We start from the raw sequence: 25,761 nt of genomic DNA, 5'->3' as shown, positions 1-25,761 counted from the left end.
CTTCATTTCCGAAATTGGGATGTAAACCTCGCAGTACTGGCACGCTGCAAGAAATCTGCTGCAGTGGACTTCATGAATCGTGAAATTAGAGGCAGGAATATCCTTGTTGCTATGAGAAACATCACAGAGGTTACTTTGCAGAAAATAACACTGACCACAGTTGCAAGCAGTTTTTCACAGCACAAAAATCCTAAGAAAGCTTTTGATGAATTCATGGTTTAGAGAACCGAGTAACTAAAGAGCAAGGCAAGCCCAGCCAGGCCTCCACGTTCCTTCATAGGTGGGATATTAACGCCTATAGCATGCAAAGGTCACAATGTTCACACTACATGGAGATAAAATCAAGGGGGGTGGGCTTCATTATGAGAAAGGCAAATTTTGCAGCATAAACAAGTTATCACCAGGTTCAAGGTGATGAACTAATTAGTAAACTCATCCGTGAAGATCACAGTTTCTTCCTGAAACTAACCGGGCTATGAGAGGTCGAACAGTGCTCTGCTCGGAAAAACTACAGAACAGACCCTCTTGGGCCAGATTTGCTCAGTGAATGATAGCAGTAGCCATCTTACTCTGGAGCCAACACTCCCCCGCTCACCCCCTTCCCAAAAAAAGACTCATTTTTCTATCTGGAGGACAAGACACTTGTAACAACTCCATGGAGTCTGGAAATTGACTATCACTGTTGAAGTTTAGAAAGGAACTCTTGAGGAAAGACATTAGCCTTCTCAAACAGTTACAGTAATAGAAGCCTTTGGAATAATTTTCCTCAGCACAGCATAAAGAAAACCCACTACGTAACTCAACTCCTACATAGATCAGTTTTATTCCCTTTCCTTTACTGAACTTAAAGTTGGCCAGCTTCTTTCCTTCACCACCAAAACAGAGTCACAACAGAAATTCTCATCTTCAGCATGGTCTAGCTTTGCATGATGCAGGAAGGTGGAGCCTATGTTGCTGGTGATATTGATGAGGCAGATCAATAAGCCTAAGAGACTGTAAAAAATCAACTTACTTCCTCACTAATTAGATCAGAAACATTTAACACTGGTTTGACCTTTCATCAGAAAGGTTCCCGATGCATTTTATTATTCCACCTGATTTTTTTTCAACTCAGGGAAGTAGGACAATCCCTTGCCGAACAAGAATTAAAAATACATAAAAATGTACTTGTAGACTTGTATGAAAAGCTCTCCTATCTTTATAAGAAAAATAGATTGAAGTGTTCTTTAAAATGCCTTATTAAGCCACACTTGCCGTTGTATAGTACATAAGAACGTCATTGCTGGTCATGTTGCCATGAAGAATGTGTTCCTTCAGATGCTGTATTAGCGTACCCTGAAAAAGAACAGAGAAAGAAAAAAATCAAGTTCACACAAGTGAAAAGCAAAACTCTTGACAGCACATTCAGGCTTCAGAAAAAACCTAATGTTGGCAATACTTTGCCGGATGCACTCCAGGATTAACGGCAAGTATTTCCTTTAACCACAACTGAACTAAATCCCAGGGCCTATCTACAACAGCAGCAGCAATTACATTCTCCATTTTCTCACACAACTTTTCAGCGTCTCTCATTAGACCTCAGCAATTCCCACCGCACATCACTTTTACTCCATGGAATTAATAACTTCCTTCACTTCCAACTCTGCTCAGCCATCACAGTTGCAGAGTACTCCACACAGGCTGGAATTTTAATAGCATGCTTTTACCAGTCATGTTTTCCACGAAAGTAAGCCCTTTGACTTTTCAGTTTCATTTTCAGAATATCAAGGCAACTGGGAGGGATGAAGGACCTAGAACTGCTATAAACTGCAGCAGCTGCTACGCATTAACACTACGTACCCAAGCCATCTTACCTGTTAACATCTAGGAGACAAAAGACCTAACTATATACATCTCTCATGTATGTGTGTGACTAGCAATGTGAAAAAATCTCACTGCTCAAAGCATCAATAGTAATAACGTAGTTAAACATATTGCTTCCGTTTCTTTGTTCAAAATGCTGCTAAAGTACCTTCCTGATCATCATTAAAGCGTACCTTGTTAGGATAAATAAATTTACAAACTACTTCATTAAGTCACTTCACTGCACTGACAAATTCATGTAGTTGATTTTAAAATAAAGATGCTTTTTGCATTTATGCAAGGAGTTATAGTGGAACTATTAAGAGCCTCATAAGCACGGAACAAGATTTATGTCGGAAGAAAAAGGTTACAGATGAACATTCGAAATGAAAAAGAGAGTCATGAAACTGGCACACGCTTCAGGAGAAAAGGCAGAAAACATTAAATAAAAATAAAGGAGTAAATCTTATTTTCTCTTTGCAGCTCAAAGGAGCCAGGTCTGAATTCACCTGCTACTGGTTTGAACACACCAAGCTGTCACAATGCTGCCGCCTAGCGGCAGCTGTGTCTATCTTCATTTTAAACCGAAAAAAAAAATACAAATCAGGATTTAGAAACACTGTTTCTAACTGTAAGGTTGCCAAAAACATTGCAGGTGTTAACATAATTGTTCCATTTATAAAGGTAAGCATCTTTGCCCTGCAGGTGAATCTGAAAGAGCCACACAAGATAGTGAAATTAAAGACACATTAAATTATAAGTATTTGTTTTCTTTTTCCTTCATTTAGTTGGTGCTGGTTTACACTTTTGGAACCAAAACTGTTCTGTTAACAATGACTAGGCAGAGGCTATGAACTGTTTCCCTGCAAAACCTGGTAAGTCACAGTCCAGAAACAGAGGTATTGTGGTAGAAGGTATAGCTGCTCTAAAAAGCTTACAGCCCATGATGCTCTCTCAAGTTTATTTATAGGACTTGTATGACCCTCAAAATAAATCCTCAGCATTGACTATGACACAGATCTGGCAGCTGACAGAAAACTTACTGGTCTGCTTGTCTTCATTGGGCTTAACATACAGCTGATAAAAGCGCCGAGCATCTGAGTGTCCAAAAAACAGCGGGCAGGGCTGCTGCTGAACCACATCATCAGCACATAAGGGACCAGTGCTAAGCCGTCACGTAGAGAAAGAGCAGCTACTCATGGTCCTGGTCTCACACCAGCAGCATTCTCTATACAGCGTTCAGAAAGAGCCTGAGTGAGAAAATCCCCACGCGATTTGCCAGCAGTTACACAAGCAGCCTGCGGCAGCACAGCTATTTAAGCCCAGGTCTTGCGAGTCCTCAACACAGACAGAAACAAACTGATCGGAGTTTTATCAAAAAATTCTCCCGTTAAGTAGTTGAGAATATGGAATAAAACTGAAAAGGGGCCTGTATCAACAAGGTAAGAATCGCCACCAATGCTTTTGGGACTTAAGAACAACAACTACTCACTGATGTTTTTCAATTATTAGAAAGAACCCTCCAAACGTCTTCCCACAGCATGCCCAATTGTTCAAGACAATACAGCTTTATTTCCAAGACCAGAAACAAGCTTACTCCCTCTGAGGAACGACTTTTTAAATCATCTCCCATGACCTGGCTTCATTTTCTTTATTTACATATGTTATTTCACTGTGTATCAAGAAAACAGAATATGTGCGGAGAAAACAGAAACATACTGCAGGATTAGACACACACAGTTGTGAATTTGACGTAAGCTGCCTATTGGCACCTGTAAGATCAGTACAGCAACAAAACAGTATCGAAACACACTGCAATAATAGAAATGTCTTTACTGAAATGTCACCTCTTTTTGCATTTTTAACTGTCAAACCCAAACTTTGCTTAATCTGAGGCTGGAAAATGAGACAAGAGACTGTGGGCTAATTCTGCTTTTGTTGAAATCAGTGAGAATCCTCCTATTCCAGTGGAAACGAGATTCAGCCCAGAACATAGGAAGCCAAGCAAGCGTGCAGAAGACACCTCAGAATTTCTTTGCATGGATTTTTACCTACAGGCCTTATCCAGACTGACACATACAAAGCACACAAACCATGGGAGCCTCTGATGCAACAGTGTGCTTTTAGGCCAGAGGTGTTAGCACCAGAACTCAAGGGGAAATGACAAAAAAAAAAAAAAAAAAAAAATCACCCTGCAATACAGGAACTAGAGAGCTGCTCAGTGGGAACAGAGAATCCTCATAAATAACATATCCCACTCCGCAAACCATCCCATTCTCTCCTCCCCAGCAAGAATGAGTAGTCTTCACCTGAAGTCTAAGGTAGCTCTGTATGAACCGAGAAGACTATTCGGATGGAGAGCAGAGGCAACAATTCAAGGGCAACCTAAGCAGCCATACAGGTAACATGGAAAGGAAAGAACTGTGCCACACAGAAGTCCTGTTCTCTGAGCTACGTCAGTGTTTTTCATCTCTACTGTTCATCACTGAACACTGAACAAAACACCCGTCTTGTTTTTGCTAATCCATCTCTGCAAGTACTTAACCAGTCTAAAGCCAGCACAGCTTCAAAACAGCTGTCAAGCTTCAAAATATACCTCCTCCTTTCTTCTTCGCAAACACAGGACTTGTGTCCCAAAGGGACCATTTTATGTCACATGCTCCCTGGTATGATCTCCTACTGATAATGTACAAAGTCAGGTGTTTACAGGCAGCATGGGATTTGTCTGTGGGCAAATCCTCCAGTCCTTGCCATCAAAGGGAGGCTAGAACATACACACTGCGGCTGTAACATCAAGGTGATCCTGCCTTCCGGCTACCTAGACAACGCTACAGCCAGTCTCGCAAGATGCTCCTCCTGACTGTGAGCTAACAGCAGAAACTATGAACTCTGGCTAACAGTTGTACCAAATTGTATAAGTTAAACTGCACAAATGTGCTAGACAACACATTCTGCCTGCCTTAAGGGGAAAAAGCCCTGCTTTTTATTAAGGACTATACTAATGGCAGAGTTAAAGTTCCAACTGCATGCCTGACGGCTGGAAAAATTTCCTGAACTTTAGTAAGTTGCCCAGAACAACTTTTAGAACATGACTAGAGTAGATGGAAAGCATGTGAGCACAGGTCATTTTGTCAGTAATGTTGTACATACCTCTAGCCACAACAAGACAAAGCCTAAAGCAAAGCCTCCATACAAAGCAAAACCTACACCCAAAGAGACAGCCAGCCTTCTGGCTTCCTTCCTTATAAAAAGGAGTGGTGAAGATGACATGCTCTGAACTGATAAACATAGGGAGTAAAGTTTACAGCCAAAAAATTTCTAGATAATAAAACCTGCAAGCTCTCTATGGGCCTCAACTTGAGAGTGTCCAAAAATCAGTTCCAAGCACCCAATTCAAGTTATCTGGCCTTTCTTCAACTACCAGTTGGGCCAGTTCTACTAATGCTTTTCTGACTGATGCTTAACTCCCAGGAAACAGCTGAAATCTGAAAGGTCTCCACACCAATCTCTACACCAAACTATTTTACATCCTTATTAATCCATACTTGCTTTCAGTCACTTACAAATAGAAAAGTTTCATTGCAAGTTGTTGAAAAAGTGGCAGCAATCAATTCCTCCTTGGAGTATACACCGTGGTATGATACCGTTAAAGGAAAAATATAACCCCGGTAGTTAGATATAGATAGCGCAGCTCCAGGAGGGAAGACATACCCCTGCTGAATGAACCATGCATTTTGGTGCCCCTGTTGTGCCTGACGAATACATGATAAAGAGAGGATGACTGAAAGGCAGCTGTTCAAACTCCAGCTGAGGGGCCTGGTCTCCTTTCCCGGTAGCAAGGAAGTCTTCTAAAAAGACACTGCATAAGAGGGGGGGAAAGAAACATTTCAAAAAAATATTTGAAAACATTACCCCAGCCCATATATAGGACTTCCTCTGTATCTAACAGCTCTTTTATGATAAGCTGTATCTTCACACTATGTACAGTACTTGTATTCCCAGTCTTTCTACTCTTCAAATTGCTGATTATTTTATTTCCTTTCTTGGTTTTAAAGTAAAACATTAGTATAGTAATTGAGATGTGACTCCAAAAGTATCTAACCTCCATAACCCAGGGCAGTTAAAAAGCAAAACAAATTATCCCTAAAAGTGTCACTTACATTATTAATTAGTCATTTCTGGAAGCCACGTTCTTCTCCCTTCTATATCCTATTGAATTTTGCCTTAATTTAAGAATCATTAATACCAACAGTGATTTTGTAGAAGCAAAACGTCTGCAGCAACATACTACTACTGTTTTCAGTATGAAGCTGGACCCACATTACAAACACTGGCTAAATGCTAGCTTTTGAAACTGCCTGACCTCTTGAACTTGCGATAGGTATCAGCATCCATCTCATCCCCCCTTAGGACAGTCACAGCTCACAAGCTCCCATTACCTGTTTGGAATCTTAGAAATATCTATGGCTTCCCTTGAGGAGACATACGGAATCACCACCACTTTTTTTACATCTGGAAGCCCTGGAAGAAGGAAGAAAAAAAAAATTATTTCCTACATTCAGTTACATAAAACAAAGGCCTTTTCTGCCCGATTGGACCGTTCAGTGTAATGCACTAAGCAACAGAAACAATTCTGATGCGCCAAGTACTGAAACCCCAAAAGACTGAATTGTTACCTAAGAGATAGTTTCCTCAATATTGCCAGCCCTTTAAAAATACATGTGTAAACCTGCAAGCTTTAGTGACGTAATACCTCTTCATTTGCCTTCAGCAGCACTTCACTTGGGCTTAAAAAAAACCACCCAGCATCATCAGTCCCTGTTCCCCCACTTACACTGCTGATTTATGGTGATATGTTTAAGCTAGCAAAAGAGTGATAGAATTACACAAAAGACTGGTTAGTTTTTATTCACATCAGTTCTGAAATCCTAAGTGGCCACAGAGATACCGTAAAGTAGGAAGGACAGTGACAAGCAGCTCAAAAATGACACTTTTAATGGCAGTGCAGCCTTTGAGCGCTCACACAACTGCAGCATGACTAAGACTAGATGGTATGCAATGAAATACCTTTCACCACACTGAGCAGCTTTTCCAGGTGGTTATGTTCTTTGCCATTGTATATAACGGATTCAACAGAGAAGATGAGCTTAGGCTGAATTTGGGAAAATCTGTCCAGTACACCCTAAGGACACAGAGAAAAGTTAGTTAAAGAATGGAATTAAATTGCTACAGTAGGAAAATGCACTGGATGCTAAAAGCAAATCTAAATTCAAGAAAGGAGTAGAGTCAAGAATTAGCAGGAGAATTGTTAAAAGACTGCCAGTTTGTCTTCCACTCTCCCAAGATCTTCAAAGTACAACAGGTTTGTAACAATTTATTTCATGACCCCCAAATATATCAACCAACAACAAAGCTAAAACCACCACAGATCACAGGACATTGTTCACTGAAAGATCAAGTTCACAAAGCAGTTAAAATTTCACCGTGGAAGTCAGACTTACAAACTCACCTTAAGAGGATAAGCACCTGTGATGTGAGCAGGAGTTAAGCACTTAATTTACCTGAAGGTCCACAACACTCCTGTCTGCATCTGCAGGCAGGTGCTCTCTATGCCCTTGTGAACTGCCCCAGGGCTGCTTTGACAATGTCCCAGTAGTTTGGTAGTCTCACTGGGGGAAAAAAAAAAAGCCACCAGTCTTCCAGAGGATGTGTTTATCACAGGGCAAGGTGGCACTTCATAGGAACTGACCGCTTTGCTCTGCTACAATTAACAAAGGAAACCGTGCCACTGATTTCTACCAGAACAACTAGATATTGAAAACGTACGTACATACTACCAACAAGCCTACCACAGCTCCTTTAGAACCTCTAGGGAAGGACACGTTCAAATGCTAAATTTTCAGGTGTCCTCCAGCTTACACTGTACTCAGGAATTCACCACAGCTATTATCACATTTGAGAGAAAAAATCCTTCTGGTATTTTTTTTTTTCCCTAGGTACACTGCATGCAGCAGCATGCCAGAAATAGATCTTTTTGTATTCAACAGCAAGAAGTAAATCCTTCTACTAAAAAGCTCTCAGCACACAGTCATGTTCATTCCTCTCTAGCTACATTACTTGAAACATTAAGAACAAGATTATTCTGTATTGTAAAATTGTCAGCTAACTGTTCAAGAACAGTATCCTAAATCATACTGAAAAAAAAACCCTCAAGACTTCAGTTGTGTTTATTCTTCACAGCATTTTTTATTTCTCTCCATCTCCTGCTTTGTCCTCTGTTTTACAGCCAAAGCGAGACAAATTATTACCAAATCAAAAGACCAATGCAAAAACATTACAGTCAACTAATCTCTACTAAACTCCTCCTTTCCCAGCTGGGCTGGTCAGGGTTACAAGAGAGGCTGCTGCAAAAGTACAGAGGTCCTGCCCCAACAACTTCTCCCTGTTGTCTTTTTAGGCAAGCTCACTGACCACCACAGGCGAGGTACAGGGATATGGCAAAATATGAACACGGACCTGTCTGCTGAGTATGTCACTTAACAGCTTTCCCTCCTGTCACCCCGAGATGCACTTCCTCTTCCTTGCTCACATCACAAGAAAACAGAGTGACAATGCATTGACACCTAACTTGATCAATTAGTTCAAAACAAAAATCACCAGAATCTGTTTTGGTGGCAGAAGAGGGTTTCAAGAAGCCCTTAACACATTACCTAACACACTCAGACATGTAGGCTTAATGCATTAAAATTACTCTCTAAGGGAGTATGAAATCGAGTTTCCTGCTATTTTAGGTATGTTATCATACCTACTTCATACCATTTTCAAAGAACAGACCAAGCAGCCAAATCACACATAGCATGTGTGCGCTTATATATGTGTGCATATGTATGCACGTATACACATTCACGCTGAGCACAGAGCATACATACCCTATATCCATGCTGTCTGATGTTTAAAAACAAAGACCAATGAGAGGACTAAGGGTATTCTAACAGAAGAATCAAATTTGAAGAGAAATGCAAATCAGAAGCTGGGATAACTACAATTCTCAGGGTTTTACCAATCCTGCTAACACACCCAGTTGGATTCATTAGCACTGGCAAGATCAAATCCCACAGGGCAGCCTGGTATGATACAAAGGCAATACAAACAGATGGAACAGGTAACTGCGACACTGGAACTTTAATCCAACCAGATGGCTCAGCAAGGAACTGCTTTCACGAAAATCATGAAAAGCTCAGGTAAAACAGATATGGCTCGTTCTAGTCTATGAGCCTCAAATCCGGTACTAAAGGTTGAGAAGGACCCCATGAACGGAGCTGCCCTGGCTTTGCTAGGGCTCACCAAAGGTTTCTCACAGACCCAAGAGCACAGCCTCTTTTTAAACTTACATATCCAACTTCTTATGCACAGGCTGCAAAGAACCACTATCCTATTAATATATGTAAATGGATAACAGGGACTAGAGAAATGAAGCAAAAGCTGCCAAGAGTGGCGTTCTGCGTGGGAGGGAGCTCACTGGTTCTCTGACAGCAGACTTCCTGAACGCTTGCACAGTCTTCAGAGGTATGGCATTCAGAGCCTGCAACGTGTAGGCAGTTCCGAACAGTGACGTTTTCTAAGCTTCACAAAATATATACACACAATTGGGTTTGAAATATTGAAAATGCTACACTATTTCCCAAAACACAAACAAAATCTTCATTTATGTTAACAGGACTAACGCAACTGCACAGAAGCAGGAATATATTTTCCTTAGGGTGGAAGCCAATATCCCTGAGAACCTCTGCTGATCTCCCTCAAGATTTTAGGGTTTGAATTCATACACCAACACATGCTGCCAAGCCAAAGGAGAATAAATGATATCAATGGCACTGCTGCTCCAAGGCTAAGTTTTTTAATGAAACTATCACAAAAACTAAGTAAGCTGGGCACTGAAAATAACAGCACATCAACGTGGACAGAAAACACACCAGTACTCTGTAATGCAAGCAAAATGAACAATCTTCCCCCAGATGAGAGATCAAATCACATTGCAAAGAAAATACTCCATACTGTCATTTTCTGAGCAAGCAGAAAATATTTGTAGAACAGATTGATCATTACGTGCTGTAATGACTTTTTTAATCATTTTTTTTCCTAATGATACAACCTCGAGTGCGAGAAAGTGGAATGCTGCTGCCCTCTAGCGCTAATCCAGAGAGGACAGTTCCCTACATCTAACCAGCTACGGGGGTTAAGCACTGAGACTGAGGGTACGCATTACCTAAAAAACCCCCCACCTTTGGTATTTTCTCTGTTCTGCAGTGCAAAAAAAGCATGATTTCAAGCACATTTTAGATAGAACACTCCATTTTAGAAGTGATTCGCACCTGTTGCTGCTTATGACGTGTGCTAAAGACTTTCCAAAGAAAGTAAAATACGTTCCCAAAGCTTCCAGTGAACACTGCAACATCTGTTTGGATATCATAATGATATCGCAAAAATTTTTACCGTATTTTACACGCAGCATTTATTCCTATGCTAAAAAGAATTGAGTTAGTGATATTAGCCTGAAATCCCTCACCTTGTTGGCAAACAAAGCCTCCTCGAGGAAACCAGGTGGGATAGTGCTCAGTTTAACCACGCAGAAGGCAGAGGAAGGAACTACTTGGGCAAAGGAACTGGATCGTGGCTAAGCAGCCTGGGAAAAGATTTGGGAATGAAGGGCCAAGTCCCAGACAACTGTTGCATTGCTGCTCATTTGCACAATTAATAAAAGCTCACCAAGACCATGGATTCTGCCTGAAAATATCCCCCTGTGAGTCAGCTAAAAGATACTCGAATTACTACGCTGAAAGTCATTATTGACAACTGAAAGCACGAGTTTTCATTCAGTTTGTGGTAGCCAGAAAAAAAAAAAAATATCTGGTGTACTTGGCTGTGCCAGGAGATGGCAGTAAGGCTAAAGCAAACAGGATCTATATCCCGCACTGTCACTTTCACGTCTGTCTCAAACAGGAGGAGAGCTTTTCTACACCACCTGATAATACAGCTACTCACGTTAATGCCAAAGTCCGGTGATGTTGAACTCCAGATAGCACCAATACTTGCAGCAGCGAGCATTGCTTCCACCGCATGAATGCTGTTTGGTAAGTAACCTATGGCAGAATTTGAACGGTTAGAGACTGAAGAAACTAAAAACCACAAAATCTTAACAGTAAACATAACGTATACAATCGCCACTTCAAACAGACCAAAAATGAAAAGTCCCAGACTGAAGGATCCTTTGAAATTTTCCACACAATCGTCACTTCCTCCTTCGAAGTCAAATCAGTTGCACAAGGAGTAAGACACAATCCCTTTTATAAAAAGAGTTGTATCCATTTCTCTATCTACAAGGTTACTCCCAATTTACAAAAGTTTCTGCTTAATTAATGAAACTTTCAGGATAAGAGGGCAGCATGCTCCACAGAACAACTGGGAGAGAGAGAAAAAGTTTGTGGATTGAATAGGCTACATAGAGACTAAGGATACAGCACCAAGCAGGGGAACAGAACAGGTCTGTAGAAACACCCCTTAGAAAAGGAACAAGTAGCTGGAAGCAAAGGTTATAAATACTCAGTTCAAAAGTGGGGATGCCACTTTACAAAGCTAAACATTGTCTGGTAGACACTACCAGAATCTTAAACACAAACAAGCAAAACCAGCGTCTCAGCTGATAAGGAAGTAATACAGTGTGACAAGCCCTGGAACATCATCACACCAATGGAGCTCTTCAGGCTTATCTCATCAACTTACAGGAAGATTTCAAGGTTTAAATTCAGTTTACCAAGGCACACAGAAGAACCAAACATCAAGAAAGTTACATTTTCAGTGGGCTCCATTTGACCAGCTCTCCAGAAGGTGCTGGGTGGCTGAGACTGACTCTCAACTGATCAGAATCCAACCCACAAATGAAAACACGCAGTCAAAATTCACCAACTACACTAAGGTAGATCAAAGATCTCTTAAGCAACCAAGAAGATGCCCAAGTCCTTAAAAAAGGCACATGACAGGCCTAATTACAGTACTTGGACACCTAATTAGAATTCAGTGTTTGAAAGCGAACTGAAATGGCAATAAAAATGCTTTCCAACCCACTAAAAAGCAGCAAGCACTGACAGATCTTGGACTGCAGTGCAAGCTGCAGGTGCTCCACAACTATCTATCAGACAGCAAACGCTCACTAGTGCTAGGCACTTTTGAAAGATAGATTATTTAGGGATGTACGTTTCAGGACAGGAACTAAGGTCCCAGACCTTAATAGCTATTTCTGCTATGTTAACTTTATCAAGTAGGAGGGTACTAAGCTTGATTTTTGCCAGTGTGCCTACAGCTTGAAAAAAATCCATCCTTTTTCAACTTTGTAAGAAGTAGACTTTAAAAAAAAACCCTTGAACTGAGGTTTTTCTTCGCAATTCAAAAGTCAGTGAAATCTGTTTCTTAAACCAGCTTGACCACTTCAGTCAGTCTCTAAACTGCTGTGGTTTTGAGAGTAGCAACTCCGAAAGCAGCACTACGACTTAAGGCCAACAATTTCTGGAAAAAACACACAACTGAGTAAAAACTCATACCATGTTAAGATATAAATTACTCCCTAGAACTGCCTATAGTTTGTGGCGTTCAATAATTATATAGTATAATACTATATAGTTATGTAATATATATAGTCCATCCCTTCGAAGCCAGCTTCCTGTCACCAGCCTCATTTCCGCCAGGCTTCACCAGATCCATTCTTACTACACCGGAACTGGGTCACAGATTTTCCCATTCTCTCTGAACTGGTAGGTGATGATTCTACATTTATATACACATACATAGGATCAGAGAGGTTTCTTCCAATACCTCTATACAGTAAAATGCAAGTGATAAGTATTTCTTCTCCAGCAGTAAGCTTAAAGAAGACTGTTCTGTTGTCTCATATTGTTTCTGAACAGCTATCTGAACAGCACTAACACATGTAATTCAAAACCTGATCCCTATGCATCAGAAATCAGAATCCAAGACTTCTAACGCCTACACAATCAATCCATAGTTCTGCGTAATTTTCTCTCCTCATGAGCTGTAGGAGTTCGTTGTTTATTGTTGAGCTATTAAGAAGCATCACTGCTTGGTCTTATGATAAGGATTAGGTCCAGCAGAAGGGAAGCTCAGAATACAACTCCCTAGGGAAGCACTCACTCACCCGCATAGAAGCTAATCCCATCAAACAGAGATTAGAATCGTGTTTAAGTTACCAAAGTCAGCAAACACAGGGAAGGGACACTGTCTTAATATCACCACCCTCAGCACGGAGTACGTCCAGATTTTACCAGACTTAAATCTTCTCCAGCACAGCAAAAAAAAATAAGACTGAGCTGCAGTGTTCCAGAAAAGCAAAATTCCAAGTCTCCCATTCATATAACTTTCCTTGCTGTTGACAACACGGTAAGAAGAGTTAATTCCTACCTACGCCCCATGTAGTCCTGAGCATTCGCAAGAAAAAAAGGCATAGTAAGAGAGTGGGAAAGGCAATATCAAGTAACAGTGCCAAAAGGCTTGCTGAAGGCAGGCATTAGGCAAGTGTTTATAACAAGTGTGAAGTAATAGCTCAAATAGAGTGATGCTGAACGCAGCATGATCTCCACTACCTAAACGAATTCAAGCACATTCTAAGACAACTTTAATTTGCCATAAACCTGCAGAACTATCTATAGTCCCAGAGCATGTTTTGCTGGGTTTTTGCAGAGCTGTACTGTAGATTCTGCAGAGTTCCTGACTTCATTTTCCTCTTTTCCTCCTCACCCAAGCCAGTTTATTTCCAGGACTCATAAAAAGGAGAGCTGTTTTAAGGCCTAGTCCAGTGAACTACAACTATAAGCCATTAATTTTTTCTTACTTGCTGCATACAGTGCAATCTTGTCATTGTCCTTGTGCTTCAGAAGATTTTCTGCATAGTTCAGACGGCTGCCTTTAAACCATTCCGGGACATCTGCAATACTTTTGGATGTATCAACCACCTGAAAATAAAATAACGTATTAGCGGAAAACTGCAATGTAATTTCTTTTTCAGAGCATTGTACAGAAATCAGCTCATTAATTCCAAGCTCTTCATACACTCCACCAGGCAAGAATCATTTTTCCCAGCTTACAGATGGCAAACAGACACTACAGGCTTGGAAGGATTAGTTACTCGTCAACTGTCACAAGCAAAGACATCATTACAATAAAACTAGAAACAGTTCCTTGCTGACAGTCCTACCTTTGGACCAGCCTTAAATACACAGAGGGAAGCAAACCACTATGACTACATCCAGACCACAAGACACACACAAACCACAGTGCACACCAGGGCTTTGCCTCTGGAAACATCCCAACCAGGGACTGAGCTACAGTGTGTTGCAGCTCCCTAGCAGGCCACACCACCCAGCCTCCCCCTTACGAAAACCAAACCTGGGAAGGTGCGAGTACCCATTCCTCCCCAGCGTGAGTCACAAGGTACAGAGTCCAACAGCAGGAACTCAGACAAGGGTAATTCAAATTAACCCTAGACTAAGTAAGGGAAATGTATAGTCAAACACAGAATAAAAAGCTTGAACTTTTTAGTTAATTTTCTGATTTTTTTTTTAATTTATTTTTTTTTAGGATTCAGTTGTCATAAACATTTAAGTACTCCACAGCTTCGTCCAGAGTGCAGAAGAAGGACCGCAACTAACCTCCACACCCAAGAAATACTGTACCACAAACTGACTGCACGCATTTCTACCAGCCTTCACTTGCCATTTTCTAAAAAGATGGTTCAACCTAATAAGCCCACATTAAGGAACTCCCCACTTATGTCTTAGCCCTAAGACACACAAAGAATTGAAACACTTTAATGAAAAGTCGCAAAAGCCATGTTCAGCTGAAACAGCCTCCCCCATCCTGAACTAATCAAGCCTCAAAATATTAAATGACCCCTTGTTAAGTCACAGTTAAGACTATACCTTTCAAAACAGTGACAGGTAAAGAGCCCCTTAGCGTTAGCCACAAAGTTAGGTAAATTCTTTCCAAAATGCCCCACTGTTTAGAGATTCAACTGCCCAGCAGCACATGAATTTTCTTATCTTAAAATTGACTAGTCTACAGTTGTATTTTTGAAAGCTTCCGTTTATACCCTCAGGTTCTCTCATGGACTGCACATGCATCGCCAGAAACAGCATTCTTTTGGACCAAGTAAAGAGCTCTTCTGAAAGCCAGGCAGAACTCAAAATGCTTCCCATTCCAGAAAACCTAACATTGTTGTGCTTTCAGACACGCAGTGTGTTTATTACCATAGGCAATCCTGAATTTGTAGAAGAGAACTTAAAGCTCATGTGAGGTACTCTACTACTTTCACTTGAAGTGAATTTTCTAAAAATGGGAACTCAAGCAGATTTCTCTGCTTGTAACGATTGCCTAGAACTGACTTACAACATTTATAGTTTATCAACTCTGGCTACAGAAATATTGTTTTATACCAGCATGTATTACTGCAGTAATTAGAGGCCACTCTTGAAAAGTGACTCATTCCCAACTTCCTCAGCTTGAAGAAAAGCAAGCAGAATGTTTCCAACATTTTCCAGGACAAGTTCTAATACAATTCTATTTTTTCCTGAAGAGGAACACCACCCCTTCAAAGAGCTCCGCTAGCATAAGGTGCTGGACTCCTATACTTGATGCTCCATCATTTTCTACTCCATTAACACCCATGACTCCTCGTTAAGCCCAATCCCTTTGGTAGTGGTACTCTGTTACACAAACAACCTGATCTCTCCCTTAGAGGCAAGGTCTCAGCAAGCAACAGAAACTGAAGGTCTTCTCATTTTTACTGGAAGACCTCAGTTCTAGCAGGCTTGTAAAAATGCAGAGCTTTGCAACAAGTCTTTCACTTCATACAGTCCCAAACGCTCAGCAAGTACAGGGAAAGAGTGCAGTCTACAGTGCTGCTGACTGCACTCCTCCTTTAATGAGTAAGGCTGTACTCCCACCCACAGCAGCACTGAAGCACACAAGGCCCATCTGTGTGGTTAGGTGAACATGCCAACTATCAGCTGTACTCCCACACCACCAGCTCCTGTTCTACAATTGCTTTTCATAGCAGCTCATCAGTGACTACTTCCCAAACCTCAGCAGCTACAAAAAAGCATCATATTAGCAATATCGCCTGTCCACACCTCTACTGCATTTTCCCCTCACTGAAGTGGTTTGCTAGCTGCGCTAGAACCATGTATTGTCATGCCCCAGCGACTGTGCTTACCCTAAGCAGAGACTATACCTTCGAGAATGAATCTCACCCTTACCACGAGACAGATAATCCTTGCCTTACGGTGGTACATATGAGGTTCTGTATCACCTGAAGAGCAAGAGCAGCAAAACAGCATGCCTCATGAAAAGCTAGAGAGCAGACAATACCAGAAAACACTCCCTCCACAGGAATAACAGCTTCTCGTAGCAGAAAGTTGAAAGTTTTAAGGCATTTCATATGAACAGCTACTTGACGTAACACCACCAATGCTGCCGTGCCAATCTAGCTTTGTATACTGCAAGTACTTGCAGTACTTCTTTTAAAAGTGACATGGATGTCAAATGCTGCAGAGTGACATGAGCATGTCTACAAACACTTAAAAACTTTACTAAGTTTAAATAAAACACTGGCTTCTTGTATTTTATACATATACAAGGTTTTATTGGCTTTCTTGGAATGACCTGTGGGAGTATAAACTGTTTACCTGGCTGGGGACAAAGGAGTCATCTCCAGTTCATGAAAAAAACTATCTTCCCCAAAGCATAATGCTTACTTCCAACAAGCAGCAAGGATCAAGTCATACGACACTTCAAATCAAACCTTCTCAGCTCTTTAGCTACCACAGAACAGCTCAGTTACTGTGACCAGCCTTTCCTCCTGACATACAACAGAAAAGGACCCATGGTAAGGACCAACAGCAAGTCAGCTTTGACGCTCAAAGCTGGAGCCAAGCCTTGAAGCTGACACTAGGGGGAAGCTAGAGGCAAACAGCAATAGCCATTAAAAGTGAGTCAAGGATCTCCTGCAGTACTTGTCTGTCAGCTGACTGCTGCTCCCGTTTTAAGATCTACAATGGTCTCGCCATGATGTGAGAACAGGCACGCAGGGGCCCAGAAGCTCACAAGTAGTCTGGTTAAAGCCTTCCTAAACATCCTCGTCTTCTTGCTCCTTATCCTCAGGAAACCTGCGTTTTTAAGCCACCGCTGCCTGCTTCAGCCTCCCTTCCAGTTCAGCCGCCACTGGCGGTGTCTGGAGGGCCAGACTTCCAGGAGCACCGGCCCTGCAAAGCAAGAGAAAAGTGTTATTGTCCAGCTTGCTCAGTACAGATACGCAGGTGCAAAACAGCTCCTCTGAACTACTTGCTCAGGACAATTTGCATTCATGTGGAAATTTAGAAAGATGGCCTTGCTAGCAGCACAGAGTATGTCAAGAAAATACAGGATGCAAATACAACCCGGTCAGATTTTGAACTACCATCTAGAGAAGATAAAAGATCAATGTTTAGTCTTCAGACTACATACTTCAAAAGGCAGGCTAATTCTTACATTCTTGCTCAATTCACCTTTCTAAAGGGTGGGTCACATCACAACACCCGAGCACAGTTTCACAGCAGGAGGAACCACTTTATCATATCACACAGCACAGAAATTTCTAAGACAGGAAGAGGCAAAAGAAACTTACCAGTTCCCTCCGCAAAACTGCCAGTACTCCGAGTGTGCTTGGAACAGATGGCCTCCAGGGATTAAGACAGAAGTCCAGTCCTCTCTTTACTAAATCCAAGGAAGGCTCCCCTGTGTCGAGCTCTTAAAGTAATTAGCCAATCATCTTCCTCAGATGGGAAACCACAGGGTGATGCTGATACCCTACAACAGGGCTGTACCAAGGGCTCCAGCTTTGCCCTCCATGCGCAAGAGCTTCAAGGTCACCTTTACCTCAAGGCAACACCGCAGCATGGTCTGGTATTCCACCTGTGACTGCAGTCAACCACTACCGTTCCCTCAGAGACATTTCAAGCCTACATCTGGTTGCAGAGACTTCCACAACCAGTTCTACAAAACCAGAGGGCAAGAGGTGTGCTTATCAGATAAGCTGACTCAGGGAACATAAACATGAACTTGACTGCATGCCAGCATTTACAAAATCAAGATGATATTCTGCCAGCATGATCTAAGAGCAGGAAGCAGTATATTGGTAGACTCCCCACAAGCAGCCAGGACTTGCAAGGTATACGAGAGCACAATAACCACAAGGACACTACAGCAGAACTGTTTAGGACAACAGAACTTCGCGATTTCACTGTCCTAATGTGTACCAGCAACAGAACACCACCATCCACCACACAAGGAAATTCAGGACTGTACACTCGACAGATTCCTCACATCACTTGCAAAGGTTCCAGGAACAGGTCAAAAGACTGATTGTAAAACTGGTTTATTCCCATCTTGCGTTGCACTTGACCAAGAGAAACACTTACCTCATCATACAGGCGAGAACATACAATGTTACTGTACTTCCAGCATTCTGCCCAGAAGTCTGAGAAGGATTCCACTGACCACTGGTATAAGTCATTGTAGTTGGCTAGAAGTAATAGATACCCGTTAGCATTATGTAGAGAATTATAGGAATGTAAACAAACTATAATTACAGAGATCCTGGATAAAGAAAATTTGTGGCTAAAACAACTAGTAAGGTCAAACTGATCACATAGAGTAGGTCAGAACAGATCCCTTCTGTACAGGGCAAGTGACTATAGCATCAACAGAAACGGTCTACCTGAACACACGGCAACATTTCACCCGTTACAAGCCATTCACCACCACAGAGACAGAGACCTCTTCTAGTAACTCTGTGCAACATCTACCCACTCCCTCAGTGAAACCAAAGATGAGATACTTCAGAGACTCTGTCCCGCTCACTGGTATTTCCGCTCCCCATCGTATCATCAACCAAATGATTTAATACAGCAGAAGATAAACAAGTCTTCCTGACAAGAACCCTTATGGCTCCAGTCTGGGACCAAAGACCTCCAAGAGCATGGCAACACGGAGATTAGATGCACTTGTCATCTAACTGTAGCATCAACAGCACTGTTACAAAGGAAGCATGCATTATTCCTTAACGAATAAGGGGTCTGACAGACTGCAGCTTACCTTCTCATGCTAAACCAGCATGAATGAAGCTAAAAAGAGATGTTTACTAGCTAGATAGTAAAACCGTGACCCGACATTAAAAACATGGAAGCAAGCAGTTTAAATCTTGCATGACTGTGATACCAATCAAGTAACCCGAGGAATGCATATCAAAACTCCACAATTCAAACCAAATACTGAAATTCAGCGTGTAGAACAGTCTTGGGTATGAATAACTGAAGCTGATTCCTCATCACCAGCTTGAAAGTGACACTCCCAAGTCACGGCCACACCGTCTGAAGCTGTGCCAACAGCCAAATTGAATACAAGTCTGCCATAAGTGACAGTACTAACAGTTTCCTGCTCTGCCAACTGTGCTTCCTATTTAACGCTTCCAGCTAAACCACCTGAAGTCATTTTCTCAAATTCTCTTTGGTTTGTCATTCTGTTATCCAGCTCTTTGCTTCAGAAATCATCTTTGCATCCTCCTCCTACAAGGAGGACATCTTCCAGCTTTATAAGAGGAAAAAAAAAAAAAACCATTCCAAGCCATCTCTACACTTACACTCGATCACTACAGCTGTTTCCCCACCCAGTCTGCCCCTTCCACATCTTATTCCACTCAGTCTTTTCCATCGATATCAGATTGCTCCCTAGGTATTACTGACACAGACACAAAGACCCTTCTCCGTAACTCAGCTTCTGCCTACATATTGCCTCAGCCTCCTACATCCTTTTTTTATTTTTACACTCCACCCAAGTTACTCTTCACCACTCTATACAACGCACATCAGCTGGCGTGGGGCTAAGACTTTACCAGAGGAAAGTTCAAATTTCCATCTCCTCCTTCAAAGAAGAAAAAAAAAAAAAATAATCAGTTGTACCAGTTGCTCCAAGTAATCTGATAAATGCAAAAAGCTACAAGTCACCGCTAACTTGATTTCTTATAACATGAACAGTCCGTTCTGTCTTGTCTACACGGTTTGACCCCAAAATGAGCTTTAGCATGCAAGTCCTTCAGGGCATAGTCCTCTTAGCCAGCAGTCAAACACTGCATCTTGTCACTATGTTTTCAGGGTTGGACAGAGCCATGCTGTTCAAAGGGTTACATTGCCCTCAGCTCTCCTCGGCGAGTCCACATCTTAACGTTACATAAAGAATCCATTCTTCATTGTTGCATAGCACACAGACCAATGAACGCCGCTTCAAATCTAATGGAACTTGACAAAAGTTTCTATATACGCCCAGGAATCCACTTTTGAATGGAGACAGCCACTTCAAAATGGACTGAAAAGAATTCTAGTTGCTACATCCGTAAACATGGGAAGCCCATCTGAAACTGTATTTGGTCTTGATCATACAAGTACCAGTTACATGGCTTTTCTACTCAGGAGTTAGCTAAAAACCTGTAGTAGCTTACTTCCTATGTAGCAGGAGTTCTGACACGATAATGGGAAATCCCCCACCAGTCAGAGTAATGACCTGGCTTGCCGACACAGTAAGTTCCCAAGCGAGGTACGCAATTGTCTTCCAGACAGGAACCGCTAGAAGCACTAGCTACTTTGCTACTACTCCAGAATATGTCTGCTTATGCCACAGACACATTTATACTGCACTGACAAACTTGTCAGGCCACTTGCCAAAACCACTCCCTCCAGTCCCCATCAGACAAGCCATTACAGGAAAGCTACACAAGTCAACCCCGTCCCCAGACACTCTGGGAAACCAGACGGCATAAACCAAGCTGGTTTATGTGACCCCCACATGCACTGGCATCCACCTGGCTCATGATGTGAATGAACCCACACAGCCAGCACCGCTGGCTCCTGATAACCCCAGAGACACCACCACAGTCACTGGAAAACCATGGCAATCTGGGTTGAAAGCCACCTCTGGAGGTCCAAGCCCCTACTCAAAGGGGTACTACACTCAAAACTGACAGGTTGTTTCCAGCTGCAAGGACTGCACACCTATTCACAGCCATACAGGTATTTCTGAATGAGCATGAAGCAGAGCTTTAAGTTCTAGAGCTTAGGCAGATGCACAGCAAAAGAACCAAAACTTCCACCCCTGAACCAGCTTACACATCACCTTTCCCTTCCCAGCGTGTTTAAATATTACAAAAACATACTCATCACAAAGAAAGACGAGCATGGCCTTAATTCAGATCTCACATATGTATACCATTAAAGCACTATACTAAGGCTCACAGGAGCCTCACAGCCACGGTGGCAGAGATCCCTCCTTCCCACATCCCCTTACACCACCAAGTCACCACAGCATCGCTCCAGGCCCAAGGAAAACCCTGCACGCAGGGCCTGGCCCACACAGGAGCAGCCGGGAGCACAGAGCTGGTACCAGCACGGCCGCCGCCTGGGCTGCCATCCGGCAGCCGCAGCAAAGGCTGTTTGCATGCCCCATCAGCCTGGATCTTCACGCTACACGAGATGCTGCACCGGAGACCTCTACCCCAGGCACAAGCCGAGCATCCCTCTCGCAGCCTGGGACACCTCACCCCCCACCCCCGCCCCAGGTGGGGTGTGCAGGCACCTTGCCCCCCACCCGGCTATCCGGGACAGGCAGACTGCCCGCAGCCACCGCGGTAAGGCCAGCCCCGGGGAAGCAGAGCCCCGCACGACTTCCCCCCCTCCTCCCCCTTCCCCCAGTCAGAGCACGGCCCCCAGGGCCCCCCCGCCCGGCGCTCACCCAGGCGGAGCCCGCAGCTGCTGGCCACGGCGGCGCGGAACCGGTCCATGTGGGTGTTGCGCTTCGTGTCAGGCTCCCACATCACCTGCGACTCCATGATCTCGGGCTCCCGGGACATGGTGGCTGTCAGGCGAGCAAGCACAGCGAGCTACCGCCGGTACCGCGGGAAACCCAACCCAACCCAACCCAACCCAACCCAACCCAACCCACCCCACCCCACACCACACCACCCCGCCCCAGCCCTGACTACGCTCGCCCTCCTCCGGCCGCACGCTTTAAGGGCGGCCGGTCCCTCCCCGGTCGCCGCACCCCGTAACCTTCCGCCGGAGGAGAAAAGAGTGCGGGGCGTTGCGCACCGCCCCGCCCGCCGGGACAGGGCGAGTCACCCCCTCGGTCGTGCGGGGTGAACGGGGGGCAGGCGCCGGCCCCCGCCCGGCTCAGCAGCGGCTGCGGCGAGGCCCCTCACGGCGGCAGCGCCCGGCCTCCCCCCGGCGAGCGGTACCTCCCCTCCGGCGGCAGCGGCCCCCGCGCTCCTCCCGACTGGGGGCCGCCTCGTATCCCCCCGGCCCCCGCCCTGGGGGCAGCCCCCGCCGCGGGGAGCGACGGAAACACCGGACTAACGCGCAGAGCCCCGCCGCCCCTGAGGGCCACCACACGCGGTGCGGGCAGCGGGGTGGGGGTGGGGGGACACCATCCCTTCGTTCTTTCCACATCTGCAAAACTGCTGCTGCTTTGGCATTTCCACCCCCCCACCCCCAGGTCTGAAGCAGTCTCCGCTGACAGATGTCTTGGACCCACTAATGAGGCAAGAGCTGCCTTTCTCCACAGCCTCACTATCCCGGTTACGCTTTTGTAACGCGCTCTGCCTACAGAGCTTGCACCTCAGATTAAAATCGATTGCTTCTCTTCTTTCAAAATGCGAGGTCTGGCTCTTACTGGCAATTGCAATGTCACAACAGCCGATTTTCACCAAGAAGCGGTGGTAACAAAGTGCTCCATAGCAATGCTCAAGTCACAGTGCATACGTACTGCTTCTGTAAATGTTACTTTCAAGGTCGTGATTTCCCTTCTAATTCAGGGAAGCCTAGAAAAACACAAATTAGATGGTAAATTAGGCATACAGTGTAAATATGAAAGTAAAAGACATGTCGTAGTAGCAGTACACTACCTATAACTTTCATTCCGATTTTTGTGCTGCTGCAATACTGCCACTTTATTCAATTTGAAGGCCATGGCAACTTGACTTGGAACAATCCTGCAGTGACTTGCCTCAAGAAAGACTGTACGTATAGCATATGTTCAAGTAACTCTCCAGAGCCCAGAGGACTCACGAGAGGCTGGGGATGGAAATAGGCCACATTATTTGCTTTTAAGTGCCTCCCTTGCCTTGGCAGCAGCGCTGGGAGAGGTCAGTGGAGGTGTGAAATCTGTGGCGCGGACAGGCTGCCAAGGCCTGAGGTAAAGCAGGCACACGGGATGCCTGCTCCAGGCCCGGGCCTGGCCCTTCCACCGTTTCATCTGGGCTTGGGAGCCGCAGCCTGTGGCAGAGAAAAACGACCTAGAAACTCCATCTCTCTACATGCCTATGGAAAACACATTTTTTTGCCCTTTGGGATGTCAAGACATTTATTACAGTAGCAAGACTGCTAACCGATGCGGATATACGTACTGGCTTCGGATACAAGGTATTGCGGCACACATCAGTGTCAGTACAGCCCTCTGCTAGGGATCTCGAGGGCAGCCCCTAGCCCTCCACATCAACTTACCCCCAGTCTGTCCTGCTCTGGGGGGTAAAGGTGAGCTTTGCGTCAGGTTTTCTACAGGTCTCCCAGAATTACACCTGACATGACTTCCAGGTGAAGCTGCCACGGCCGGGCGTTGACGCACTCCCTGTGGCTACTGGAAACAAACCTGAAATCTCCCATTTTTACCTCACTTTCGTGCCCCGCAACCCGCGGCCCGAGGCATTCCCCGCTCCGCCGCTCCCCGCCGCGCCGTGGCTGAGGGGCCACCGCCCAGCCCAGCCCGCCCCGCCGCCGCCGCCGCCGCCGCCGCCGCCCCTCAGGTGGCCTGGGACCGGGCGGCCCCGCGCGGCGGACGGATCCCGCGCGGCGCACGGCGGCCACGACGCCGGCGCGCCTGATTGGCTGCCACGCGCCTGGCCCCACATCAGCCCAGAGCCTGCTCTCCTCACGGCTGGGCTGACGGCGGGAGAGCTGGCACCGTAAAGAACCAATTGCCGCAGAGCTCTCGCAAAGGCGCTTCCCTGTCCACCAATGAACAGCCGGATCAGAAGGAGGTGTGCCCAATCGGAGCAGAGCTCTCATCCTGCTCGGCGGGAGGGAGGGTCCCTCCAGGAGGCCCCTCAGCGCTGAGGCGAGACCGGCGTGTCACGTCGGTGGTCGCCGTATTACGCGTTTTAAGATAAAAAAGCACCAGCAGCCCAGCAGCCTTCCTCACCCAAAGCAACCTGTGCATCTAGAAAGAAAATGGGCAGCCAAATCATCTGAGAAGGGACCAAAAATCCTCTCGCAGAGCTGAAAAAGGCAGTTTAAAATGGACTGACCCACTTACTGCTCAAGGAGGAAGGGGTGGGCTGGGAATTCGGTGATTACACTTGGGCTTCTAGGAAAGCCTGTCAGAGCTTCTCATTTATTAGCAGCAGTTTTACTATTACGGCCTTCCTTAGAGTGGGTTATGCCTCCATGTCCCTTGCCCTCTGTCTAGTCTTGCCTCAAGGAAAACCGGTTTTCCTTTCTTTCAAAAGTGACTTTGGAAAAGCAGGAAGGAAAAGAAGGAAAATCAAGCAGCTTTTAACGAGAAAGTGGGCATGAATGGGACCTCCGTGACTACTAAAAATAGTTTGGAGACTAGATTAGGATAGCTGGAGGAAATTAGCCTGAATAAGATTAACCGGAATTGACCATTTTCAAACCTTTTTAAGCCGTGCTTTATACCTACTAATAGTAATAATACCTTAAAAATGAAATCATGTTTTCTGCTTTAGATTAAAGTAGTTTAGAGGCCCTTCAAAAGAAGATTCTGATCCCATTAACAGTAAAAAGGATGATGATGGCACTACCTTGCTTATGGCCTCATAAGGTAACAAAGCTGGAGTCAGACTGTGAAATTAACATCAGCGATGAAATGCAGGGACCTGTGAGATAAATGTTTTGTAATAGTACCTCACAGCAGTCTGTGCGGTATGCTGAGGCCTCACCATGATTCATTGATCCAACAATAGATTAGGAAATCCAAAGATTTTGGAAAGTTTTTAAAAATTCCTATATTCACAGTGGCCCAGCTGGTTATAATGGGTCTGCATTAGAACAAGAAACTTCTGGCTCGTTTGACATCCATGATCTCTGCAACCTCTACATGGTGTCAGGATACAAGTAACCAGAATCAAAATCAAAAGCATTTGCAGAAAGAGAGGAAGAAAAAAATCAAAAAGGGAAAAAGAAGAAAAAGCAGCAGTGACACATTGCAAGAAAAGCCTCACAGAGCTAGTAGCAAAACATGAAGAGAGAAGGCCTACAATGACAAGAGGTCATAAAGCGGTCAGCTATGGCAAGCTGAGGCTGTGAGGTGAAGTAAAGACAGAAAAATAAGGGTCAGTGAGGTTAAGGACTGGTCCGTAGTAACACCAGGTGTCCTTCAAGGCTATGCCTTTTTTATTTTGCCCTGAAAGGAAAGAAAAAAAAAAAAAAAGGAGAACCCCACGATCTGCTACATTTTGGCATCTCGAGGACCCCTATTTATTCTAAATACTGTTCAGATTGCTGTTAAATACCTGTATCTGAGTAAGACATCTTATGCAGTTTCTAGTGCAGATCAGGAAACACAAGTACCCTCACGCTTCTTCTGTCCAGTTCAGACCCTCATCAGAGGATCTTTCCAGAAACCTCACAGTTGTCCTAATTTTATAAGTTTAATGTGGATGAGATCAGTATTTCATGCCATGATGCAATGTATTCTTTGAGCAGACGTGATTTCATTTATTTATAATGAGAAGGGTGAAATACTGTGTAATTTCAT

At 44.2% G+C, this 25,761-nt stretch overlaps 1 protein-coding gene across 1 annotated transcript; it reads right to left on the bottom strand.

Moving 5' to 3' along the window:
• On the bottom strand, positions 1 to 23,736 carry LOC129783745 (acetoacetyl-CoA synthetase-like). The gene is made up of 11 exons (XM_055794668.1): positions 23,490 to 23,736; positions 22,605 to 22,807; positions 21,724 to 21,846; positions 18,363 to 18,466; positions 13,742 to 13,862; positions 10,885 to 10,982; positions 6,910 to 7,024; positions 6,282 to 6,363; positions 5,554 to 5,701; positions 1,255 to 1,335; positions 1 to 109 (listed from the first exon to the last, which is right to left on the bottom strand). Exons 3-11 carry the CDS (start codon positions 21,839 to 21,841, stop codon positions 86 to 88), a joined length of 891 nt encoding a protein of 296 aa, XP_055650643.1. The 5' UTR covers positions 21,842 to 21,846; positions 22,605 to 22,807; positions 23,490 to 23,736; the 3' UTR covers positions 1 to 85.
• Positions 23,737 to 25,761: the final 2,025 nt, after the last annotated feature.

Source organism: Falco peregrinus, chromosome 2 (genome assembly GCF_023634155.1).
Source record: "Falco peregrinus isolate bFalPer1 chromosome 2, bFalPer1.pri, whole genome shotgun sequence".
NCBI classification, from domain to species: Eukaryota; Metazoa; Chordata; class Aves; order Falconiformes; family Falconidae; genus Falco; species Falco peregrinus.
This window is presented reverse-complemented; position numbering and strand designations above follow the sequence as displayed.

Excerpts from the sequence above, each read along its gene's own strand:
- LOC129783745 (XM_055794668.1), bottom strand. The coding sequence starts at position 21,841 with ATGTCCCGGGAGCCCGAGATCATGGAGTCGCAGGTGATGTGGGAGCCT. Across the intron at positions 13,863-18,362 it reads GTTCTCGCCTGTATGATGAG|GTGGTTGATACATCCAAAAG; the intron begins GTAAGTGTTTCT and ends TTTTATTTTCAG. Across the intron at positions 1,336-5,553 it reads GCATGGTTCATTCAGCAGGG|GGTACGCTAATACAGCATCT; the intron begins GTATGTCTTCCC and ends GTTCTTTTTCAG.